The 12362-nt window shown below is 39.6% G+C and overlaps 1 protein-coding gene across 1 annotated transcript in view; it reads right to left on the reverse strand.

The window, feature by feature from the left end:
• The window catches only part of tub (TUB bipartite transcription factor), a gene marked incomplete at both ends in the record, with an annotated part of 38111 nt that extends 33872 nt beyond the window's left edge, over positions 1 to 4239 (reverse strand). The window contains one exon of the mRNA XM_079998301.1: positions 4202 to 4239. Within this exon, the coding sequence (XP_079854427.1) occupies positions 4202 to 4239 (38 nt within the window). The remainder of the gene's footprint in view (positions 1 to 4201) is intronic.
• Between the last annotated feature and the right edge of the window lie 8123 nt (positions 4240 to 12362).

Genomic DNA, 12362 nt, shown 5'->3' on the forward strand with positions numbered 1-12362 from the left:
TATTGTTAATGTGAAAATATCAAGATGTTTTTATAATTATTATTCAAATATTCAAGAACCGAATTACTCTAAAATCTGAAAATAGGTCAGAAAACCTAGTTAAAAATGAAATATTTATTATGAATTACAATAAGTTAGTGTGCACAAGCAGAACCCCTGAGACCCTGTTCAGTGGACGAGGGACCATAAAAAGACCTAAAATAAGAGGTTTCATGAATGTGTATAACAGGTGAATTTCCTATTTTTAGTTTGCTTCAATCTCCACAACATTAGAGCATTAATCAGTGATGACTCACAGAGCGCTGGCTTCACTGAGACCATGGTGAAACTCCAATTTTTCATAATTAAAGGCTAATAAGCTCAAGAAAAGCTCCAATGAAAAATAGAGAACAAATTGAAAAGCAGAAAAGGAAGGGATGGAAAGGGCGGGCTGGGTGTGGGGCCTTTAAGTGAATTGCACTGAAGAAGAAAATAAAAGAAAAGAAAATAATATTGACCATTTCTTGACACATTGACACCTGCAGAGTACTGTAAAAACAAGGCCACTCAAATTATTGATATAAAGTTTCTCATGCAGGATTTCTCCATTTTGTGATGAGTCAGGAAACCATCATTAGTTCATAGCGCTTAGAAAAAATATATATACGTATATATGTACATACATACACACACACACACACGCACACACACATATATATATATATATATATATATATATATATATATATATATATATATATATATATATATATATATATATATATATATAAAACATTTTTGCCTCGGCAGGGCTTTCCTAATCCAATGTTACAACAATATTTAGCTGGTCAACAATTAAATATTGCAACTCGCTCTTATTATTTCTTGCCATTTTTTTTATTATTTTTTAAAACACTAAACCCATCTCATTCAAATTCCCAAGCAAATAGTGCAATAAAAAGTTGAATCCACAATTTTGACTAAAACTGGAGTATTGAAGCAGGAACTTCAATACTTCAAACACCCTCATTTCTTTTACATCTTTTTCTTCCATTTGTAATGTCTCTGAATGTTTTTGTTTAACACTACAAGGCACCACACAAACGCAACAGAAGCACAACACTCGGCAACAAACAAAGCACTCCAGGTCTGCAATCAGAGTAATGAAGAGCACACACATCACACTGACACATGAGGACACACGCATGTTCCCCTGGAGGTCAACCACCTCATTACGCTGGAGAGACACTTGTCTCTGATGTCCTGCACCCCACTAATGACAAGGCTTACATGCTGCCACGTAATCCCCAAATAATTACATCATTTATCCTTTCTGAGTAGCCTCTAAAACGCTGTTGACTTTGCGATTTGTTTAGACTATATTAGACTATAGGTTGCATGGCCACTAATACACCATTGCATTTTATTAATACTGGAAAATAAATGTTCATTGTTTATTGGTTTTGTCACTTGCTTTACATTTAATATCATCCAACCTTAAAAGGTTGTTTATGGTATAATAATAATAATATTAATAATAATAATAATAATAATAATAATAATAATAATAATAATAATAATAATAATAATAATAATTACTATTATTATTACTTACTATTATTAGGGGTTAACCTTCTTGGTGTTTTTCAGGCTAATATTATCTCCAAGCCGACAACCGTAGTACACACAGACATGGTTCAGGTCTTGTTAGAACTGGGCCGTTCAAGTTTGATCAACATCGATTTACATTTGGAACAGAAATTAGTGAAAAACCGTTGTAATTTTACCGGAAGTAGGAGAACGTTGGCGCAATTTGATTTGTTCCAGGGCCAAGCGCTTTGTGACATCATCATCCGATGTTAAATAAGTCCGAGCTTCGTCACTCGGAAATCATTCACATCCAACGACTTGTGCCCTGTGGACTGCATAGTGTTTGTTACGCGACAGACAACCAGACGCCTACGCTGAATTTAATGGAAACTCGGAAAACTGTAATCGGATACAGAAGGTGTTTTCGCATCGCAGGAAGTTCTAAGAACCTTTGGAGGAACTGTCACTTTCTTTTGTGTCCGCACTGCATGATCCAGGAATGATTGTAATTGTTAAAACACTGTTCTTGAGGGATTTAAACTAAACGACACAAAAGGAACATTCAGTGACATAAGTGCATGGTGGTTGGTCTGGACATAAGTCTACGGTGATTGGACAAAACACACATAAAAAATATGATGCTTCATTTAAAGTAAAATGTCTTTATTTATACACAATTTATTTCCAAGAAATATAATCTATATAAAAAAAACAGTGTCCCTCCGCCCTGATATCGCAGTGGGCACGGCGGACTCAGAGCAACCCTCGATCACGACAGGTTTTCCTCAGTGCGACCCGACCAAGTTGCATCGCCAATCAATAAAGGAGTGGACAGACCATACATCCTTAGAGGTTAGTCACACTCACGTTAAAGAAAAAGACCAAAAAAAATCACATAAACCTTATGAAAAAGTTATGAAACAACCAGTGAAAAAACAATGGATATGAACAGTGAAAGATCAATGTAAACTCGGAAAACTGTAACTCGTGACTTGTTTGGCAGAACCCGGAAAATTGTAATACGTACCCAACATGACTAAACCGGACCCTGTGTGTTGCTGGCCGAAGCTATATTTATTATCATTATTCCTTACTGGAAAAAAAAAAGAAAAAACTTGCTTTGCAGGAACTATTTTTGGTTCTAATTTGTGTGAGTTCCTGTGGGTTCACATGTATGACCAGAGAAACAGGCGACGGTTTGCAGCTGTTTTGGCTTTGCACCGAGGACCATACATTTTTCATGATGGGCTTAACTGGGCTAGAAAGAACTACTCTGGTGAGGAAACCACCCATGATGAGGCATTTAGCTCTATAACCTCTCTCTCTCTCTCTCTCTCTCTCTCTCTCTCTCTCTCTCTCTCTCTCTCTCACACTCTCTCTCTGTCTTCTCATAACTGTAATCAAGTGATATCAAGTTGTCATATGATGTAACTGAAGTTATAAAAGGACCAGGTCATGCAACCTTCAGTTGATCAGGTCGCACATAATCTACAACCAGGCTTGAAACTGTAAATATGACCACAAACAAAACAAAAAGCAATAAAAAGTATTACATTTTTGGCGGTAGGCATTTTAATAATGATAATGTAACCATACTGAAATTAAACAAATTCAATATATGAAGAAAAAAAAAAAGAGTCCAAACACGAGACTACTAGTCTCCACCACAGACTACTAATCCGATCGATAATCAATGACGCGGCGCCACGAATCACGTCATGAACCTCAGTGGTTATCAGTGACAGGAGCAGGCGATAACGTGGGTTTAACCAGATTGTAAAATATACCAGTAATGATGCGATGAAAGCGCTGTAATTGAACACAGGTGTCGGTGAGGCCACACGGCAACATGCATCCTAATGCAACCTCATCCTGAAATGCACGGACACTGGCTTCTGTAACTTATAGCAACCGAGAGCCAATGGCATCAAAGAGAGCAGTGAAACCATGGCGATGGTTTTTCATCCATACAGCATGGAAAGCATATGCACTTGAGAAGACACCAGCCTGTGATAACTAAAAAACAATGTGTACCCGCACACACACACACACACACGCACGCACGCAGGCACACACACACACACACGGCTAATAAATCCTTCACTGACTGTCAAATTAGACCCCGTTTGGATAGATAATTAATTTACTCTGGTAGGTTCTTACTTTAAATTCCATTATACTCTAACCTGAGCCTTATTTTGACAAAAAAAGTAAAGCTATAGTGTGAGGTGTTTGTACAGCTTGTTCTGCATCCGGAAGAAATGTTATTATTATTATTTTTTACTTCAACAGTGTGTGTATGAATTATTAAGCAGTTTACGCTGTAGTTATTATCTATCACACAAAGAAAAACTACAGTGCCAACACACTATCACTGTGCCAGGGAAACATCTCAATCACCACTCTTTTACTCTCTCTTCCTGTGTCCCTCCATACATCAGTCCGTCAAATCTTCCCATCAGAAAATCACACACACACACACACACACACACACACACACACACACATACACACACACACACACACACACACACACACACACACACACACACACACACACACACACACACACACACACACATACACACACACACACACACACAATCACACAGCTCTCCCCTGGCTGTGGTACCTGTAGGGGATCCAGTCGGAGCCGTGCTTGGAGCTCATCCTGGGCTTCTCACGCCGACTAGCTAGCTCCTTCTTCTATACCAGCGAGGGGCAAACGGCCGGGAACGGCAACAGTGGCAAGCGGGCTGCGGGTGGTGTCGACAGCTATGGCAGCTAGAGAGCCAACATAATATCCTGCTCATCCCCCAGTCTCCCCCCCAGCCTCCCCCCAGCGTGTCCTCTGAAGCTCCGAGTAGCAGCCCTGCCTCCTGCCTCCTGCCCCTTGCAACTGAGCCTCCGAGGCTGGATATGACAAACGATGGAGATGACGGCAGACCGTCACCGTGCTCCTCAATCATGTACAGTGGGCGTGCAGAATCACCCCGCCGCCTTCCGTCCTTGCTCGCTCTCCCTCTCTCTCTCAGTCAGTCTCCTCTCTCCTCGCTCGCTTTCCTCCACATCTTTTCCTCCTCTGGGTTCTGCGCTATCTTCTCCTCTCCCGGCTCCTCACGCCGTAAAATGCATCTAAATCCTCCGTTTTTGTCCCTCTCTCCCGCTCTCTCTCCCCCTCCCCCTCTCCGCTCAACTCTCCTTTCCCTCCTTATGTCTCTAATCTACCTGACTATCTCTCAGCAACACCCGCGGCAGCACGCAGGGTGGAGCCTCCGGGAGGAAGGAAGCAGGTAATGGAGAATCCCTTTTGTCGCGCTCCTTTTCATAATTTCAGCTGTGCAGTTCCTGCTTGTGCCACACTGACACACAAATACTATGTGTCCACCCCCCCCCCCCCACACACGCACACACACTTTAACTTCCCCTGCATCTTTCGCTGTGTGCCGCTCGAGGCATGTAAAGCAGGGATTCAGATGTGTTTTCTCGACCATAATTTATTTATTCTTTGGGCGTAAAAGTGCATTAGCATACGACTGTGCAGGGGTAGTGTGGGTCCTGCACAGTCTTTAATTTAACACTCCCCGCCAAACAAAGGAACACTGTGATAGAGCCACAGCTCTGACCCTGTCCGAGTCATCTGCTTCCGCCCTCCGTCCGAACCCCCACACCGCACCACACTGCTGTAGCTGCTGCTGCTGGATACACAGGCAGCTGACACTGCCACCAGAGCCTGTCTGATCGGCCACATGATCCCTGCACCGCTCCAAAAAGTCAATGAATCTCAGACGTAAAGGTGAAATTACAGGATTCGTTTATGCAACTATTACCACAAAGTGTCCTTAGTGATCTTAATACCCTTATGAAAATTGATTTATTTCTTGTAATCTACCATTTGGAACGTCCGACTGGTGATTCAGAAACTTTGATTCCCCGGAAAATCTCACGCTGTCATACAAGAGATGTTTTCAAAGGATTGAGGCTCATGCTTTGCAGTAGATCAGTGGTTCCCAACCTGAGGTGCCAGACCCAAAGGGGGGTCACAAGAGAGTGCAGGGGATCTAGACCATTTATATATTATATATACGTATATATTATATATACGTACGTATGTTTCCCAATAGTCAAAGTTCAAAGACAAGTGTGAGTTAAAATATAAATTGTAACAAAATATCTTGGAATGTATTGTATGCCCTTAAAACCTTGCTCCCTTCTACCATATAAATAGAACCAATTCAGACAAAAAAGACAATGAAAAATGTCCGCTAAATGCACCTCTCAGATTGGATCAGTTTTGGTTTAGGAAGTTGGGAATCCCCACAGTAGATCATCAAAGAATTGAACGTTAAACATGTGAGGATTATTTATTTTATTTTAGGTCAGATGAGACATGATACGATACACGGGAAGGTTACAAATTATAATTCAGTACCACACAAAATACACCAGATGCACAAACCATTTATATAGCACTTAATAGACACGTTGCACCTGGCAACGAGGAAATTCAAGCGTCCTATTTAAATAATTCATGCCTAGAAAACATAAAAAAAACTACCTGATAGAGTTCAATGGTAGGAATACAGTGAAACAGCAATGAGTGCCAAACCCAGAAATTATTGTATTCCAATATCTGTTCTGTCAAATAAGTGACAGACTTAATTTAGAGAACTCCATGGTACGGCAACTTGTTGGATGAGAGTCCATGTGTGAGTAAACTCACTCCTGGTGAAGAGAGTAAACCAAGAACTACAGAAGCCACGAAGGGTAAGATGAAAAAATCTTGTATCTCATTGTAACGCATCACTCACACGTTAAAATTAAGTTATATGGAAATGTTTTCGAGATACTACCTAGTTATCTCCTTTAAACAACTTTCTATGTCATTTTTAACAAGTTACGGAGAATACCTTTTAATGAGAAGAACTTAGATGTTGGCCAAAGCTGCTTCTTCGCCTCAAATCATCTAAACTAAAAGAGCCTTTCAATCAAAAAATACCTATGTCGTGTATTCGTATTCAACTTTTCAACGAAATGTAACGTCTCATTTAAAAACGCCACTTTCTGGAAACAAGGCCACATATGCAGCTCAAATTGTGTTGTTCATTTCTTAAAAAAGCTCAATAATTACAAATAGGCCAAAACAAGACTAAATGTATTTTATGCCAATCGTAATGTAATGGCCTTGAGTTGATGGAGGAGATTGAATTTTCTAAACCCTAACCCAGCACAAAACCAAATATCAGTGGTTTGCATAAATATTATATAACAAAATTCCTATCCACTCCATCAACTCCAAACCATTAAAATACCCCATAGCATTTGTAGTTCGAAATTAATGACCTGCTTTATAAACAGCATTAACAAATGATGTGCCACGCATCTGGCCATGTTTCCAAAGCTGCATTTTTAAACCTTATAGACATGAAATATTAAAAAATATGGAAAATTGTAATTATTTAAACTTAAATTCATTGGAGTGCTACAACCCTGTAGCATAATTTATGCAAAGGTCAATTTATGATAGAAGATAGAAAGAACAGCTTGAGAACTGTTTTGAATCAAAATCTTTACATAAATAATTGGCAAGAAACAACAAAGAGAGATCATTACAATAGATGTGAGAAATGGATGACATATGTGCATTCAATGTTTGGGTCTTTAATGAAGAGAGGATGCAACTTTCCCATTAAAATGGAGGAAAGGGTCTCAGATATCTCTCATACTCTCTCTCCCTCTCTTCCTCCATTATCTAATAGATACGTTCGTGTGTGGAGGCTGCTATCTGCATGACCTAGTTCATAGCTTAACATCCCACCAAACAAAACACTCTGTAAATCATGTATCCCCCAAAAAACGCTGACCGCCATTTTTAAAGAAGCCACTGATCCACTTAAAGCGCCACTTTTTAAGCCAAAGTGTGGAATGGGATCCACATTGGGAGGCTGTGCAGTCTAATAACGTGTCAAATATCCTGTCCTCTTTTAAGGGCTGTTTATTGTTATTTCATATTTCATATTACCGCACAACTTTTAAGATGCAAAGCTCCCAAACAACATCCGGGAGATGTTTTTTAAAGTGCAAGCCTCCGGAGAGCCGCTTTGTGCACGGGCTGCTGTGATGAAGGAGAAGGCAAACGCGGCGATACGCTGAGAAGCAGGTGTAGGCACAGCAGGCCGCTTAATATTTGATGCTGAGGGGCTCCCTTTGAAGTTTGGCTTTGGTCACCAGAGAGTTTTTCGTGAGGACATTAAATGCTTAAATATCACACACTTGTGGTAAGAGTAGTAACATGATATCCAGTAGGACGTGGGCAACAGCCACCCCGGTAGAGGATCTAATCCAAAAGGAGGAAGAGGGCCCTCTTCTGTGACATCACACGTTTTTAGTCCATTAGAAAGCAAATGGCTAGATACTCTAACCCAATTTATTTTTTTTCCAGATCAGATTTTGCGAGCAACTGGGGGATGGCAGGATCAGTCATGGCGGTAATGCTCCTAGTAAAGTGTGGATCTGGGTTCTGTTTAAATGACACTGAGCGAGGCCTGAGTGGTGGTGCAGGAACGAACCTGCACCTCAGCCTGTGTGGATCCAATTAATGTGTGGATTTCACCTCCATTGATTATAGTAGTTATTTAGCTTTCTTTTATTATGCAAAAACATCCTATATACACACATATAAACATCCTAATATAACGATTATCCTTAGACGATGGTTCCAATTTTTCTACAAGCACCCACCGATTTTAGGCACATATCTTACACCACAGAGCATCCAATGTATCTCCTCTACTCCTTCGATTTCAAGTAACATAATGAACAAATAACCAATAACATATAACATTTAATAAAAAATTAAATAATTGTATTGTAAAAAATAAAAACAAAAAATAAAAATGAATGAATGAAAAAGCAACATTTTTAGTTAATGGCAAGAGATTTTACATCTGTATATACAGTACAAGGACATATGATGAAGACCCCGAATTAGAGCCTCTAAGAAACATTTAAAAGGAATCTTATTTGATGGGGTCGATTTGGTTGGGAACCCGCAAAAAATATGTTTGCAGTGAGGACGGTGCAAACAGTGGCAATTTATTTTAAGGGCAGTTGTAAATCCAAGGGCTCCAGAGGGACAGAAGAACAGGGGGACTACAGTGTTTACACGTCAGTGAAATAGAAGGTTTTCAGATCCTTCAAATGAAGGAGGGAGATATAAAAAAGACAAAACACGTACATGCGTGGGTATAGGAATCAAAAGAAGAATGGCTGGCATCCAAAATCGATTTCATCTGATGTACACAAAAAAGATGCACTCAAAGAACTGAAAAGATGTCCTTGGATTGGAGGCCATTGGATCAAATTAAAAAGAAAATACTTGATGTATGAACCTGTAATTTTAGGGCTTCTCAATTTAAAAATTTAGAAATTAAGATGTACATTTCAAGTTGAGAAAAAAAACAAAGAAATAAAAGGTTTTTTTAACTTGATCCACTGACTCTAATTCAATAATTTTTGGTCAGTACGTGTTAAGACAAGTTATATGCGAAGAAGAAAAACATGTTTCAAGAATGTGGAGAAACGCTAAAGCGTTTCCCCACTACGACCGGAAGTGACGTCGGTCAAGTTCTTCCGACGGCCACTAGGCGAGGATCCGACTGTCGGACACAATTACGCATTCGATGTGAAGCAAGCTTAAACCCTGATGCTACTGCTGACCACAACTACTACACATAAACAGTGTTAATGGACTTGCAAATATATGTTTCGCGCATTTGTGCTCCTTACATATCTTTAAAAAATAAATAAATCCCCCAATATTAAGTAGTATGTATTATAAAGAGTAATTGATTAGATAACACAACACAACCACACACACACACACACACACACACACACACACACACACATGCAAACAGCGGACCTTGTATCAACATTGGTCCTGGTTTCGCGTCTCTTGCTGCCAAACTGGGGGCATGCATAAAACATGATTTGGATTAGAAAATGTCACGCTAGGAGAAACAGAGTCCCAGTGTCCCGGCGGGGCCACCAGATGGACTGCTTCAATACACACAAGTTCCCTCGCCCCCCTCAAAGTCCAGCTTTAGGAATAACACCCAACCTACTGAGGACACGGCTGCCTAATCCCAAAAATCTGCCGATCTCTCCACAAATTCAAAGCTATTCTCACTTCGTAAATTGTCACAAATAACTACTGCAGGCTATTTTTAGATTCATATTTTACAGAATATAAAAGTGATCATATAAGTGAGATATTAGAGCTGGACAACATTGACAAAATCAAATCTCACAATATTTTTTGACGAGTACCAATATCGATAATTTGATTGTATTTTGGAGATGAATATTGGTAATTGCAAAAGATATTTAAACACATGAGGAAACAATTCGTAATGTGGATATTATGACCAAGCAGGTAGAGGCATTGGTTATAATTTCATCTTTATTATTCAACTAGAACAGTTTATTAAGTTCAGAAAATTACATAACTTTACTGTAATTCAGCCTTTAAGATAACTTTGCTGCAATATTACAATAACCAAAATCCAGATATCTAGTCTCATGCAACAATATTGATATTAGAAAGATATATTGCCCCTGCATTATTATGATTATTTATCTATAAATTATATATTACAACCCGTCTCAGGCTTTTTTCTTGCTCATAGTCACGAAAAATTAATCTATTGAATCGTGTCCTGGAGTACGATTGTCCTACTTTTTCATGCTACACATAACGAAATTTAAACCAATTCATTTGAATGTGGAGATTTTTTCGTGCTACACAAAACAAGATTCAAATCAGTAAAAAAAATCCAACCCTGCCATTGCGGTGGAGTGCCAAATGTGGATTCCAAGACCATTCACAATCTAAATGTAATAAAATCATATTGATATCATTACTTTGTCGTAGAAAAAAAACAAACACATTCAAAAAAAAAAAAGGTCTCATCTTGTAGGTTAACATGTGTAAGATTGAGAGATTTCAGTGGATCCTTAACTGAGATACTGACCTTTGATCCCCGACCAGAGGTCACCTTTGAAGCCCTATTCCAGTAATTAAAAGTTTTACCAAAATAAGGTCAACTGTTCTGGACATGTACTTTTAGAGCCCAACGCACAAAATGGCGTTGAATTGTAGTTTGTGTAGTCTTTAGAGTTAAGGTTAAGCATTAGGGTTTCAAACATTGATAAATAACTGCGTAAATATTACGCAATGTATATAACTACTACTACTCATAATCCTAAGTGTAACAGCGTCGTCTCTGATTGGTAGAGCTCGCTGTTACCATGGTAATGTCTCCTCCACTGGCTGATGGGTACATCAGCCCTATTCTCGTCCAACCGAAAAAGCGAAACCACCTTTTATTTCGTAGTCGAACGAATTGAAACCCATGTATTTTGAATTTGAATACATCCATGGCCCACAACCACCTCCCCTTGGTGCCGTTCTTTCGTCAGCTTAGTTTTAGTTTTCGTGTACGAATCTGCGCCCCCATCCTTCCCCATGCACTCCCCCATTCTAAAGTCAAAGAAAAACTCCCCATTCCAATGTATTGGTTTAAATTTGTAGCACGGAAAAAAAAAAACGCTATCAGAAAAAAGTGATCCAATATGATCAATGGATTCAAATGGAAAGTATCACCCTCTATAACAACGACAACAACAACAATAGATAGATAGATAGATAGATAGATAGATAGATAGATAGATAGATAGATAGATAGATAGATAGATAGATAGATAGATAGATAGATAGATAGATAGATAGATAGATAGATAGATAGATAGATAGATAAAACAAATCCAGTGTCTGGCAGGACCTCCATTGTAAATCGAGGTTGTGTTAGCTGGATTTCCATCTCTTGAATGTCTACTTAGTATATTTGGAATATAATACTCTATGGTCCCCTATTCTGCTAACACTATGACACTTGTAATGCACGAGTGCACTTCACTGTGATATTGTCTCCCTTTGCCTGTTTGCTACTGCACTTGATGTGCGTTTCTAGTGCATATTGTCATCATATCCTTCAAGCTCTCTGTATAATTGCAAGAGGCTGTGGCTGCACCACACTAAATCCCTCAGTAGAGAGAAGAGGAAATTAAAAAAAAAGCAGATATTCTATTTTATTCCACAGCAAATTATCACTTGGCTCAACATTTGATCACTGTGAAAAGCCAGCTCACACGGAAATGCCTTTGGCACAAACAATACCACCACAGGTAGAATCTCTCCTCTCTCTCTGTGATAAAAAGGGAGAATCTCTGTGATAAAAAGGGACGATGCATCTCTGTGATCTTTCAGGAGGAACAGGGTGAAGGCGAAATGAGAGGGCGCAATCTCTAACTCCACATCTTAGTGAGTAGGCTGGTTTCTGCTGTGCACGTCATGCTGCTCCCCCTTGACAGACACACTGCTGCTGCCTCTCTGCGGTCGCCATGGCAACAGAGGAGACTCATTAGTATTTAAACCGCACATTGTAGGCCATTTAAACACAGCAGCGTCTACTTCCATTACACGCATGCCCACAAAACACAATGCCATGTTGGGTGTGGATGTTGTGACTTAAACTATGTGATTAATCAACATCTGGGATAAGAGGTGAATGCGGAATGTCGGAGACTGTGTTGACCTCCCTTCACCGACAGAGGGAAACAACAGCAAGAGAGAGAAAGACAGTGAGGGCAGCACTAGAACACAGGGGGGCACTGTAGAACCGCTTTAGGAGGGCTATCATCTGCAGGGATTTACACATTATACCGTTCCA

The sequence above is a fragment of the Zeus faber genome, assembly GCF_960531495.2.
Source record: "Zeus faber genome assembly, chromosome: 3".
NCBI classification, from domain to species: Eukaryota; Metazoa; Chordata; class Actinopteri; order Zeiformes; family Zeidae; genus Zeus; species Zeus faber.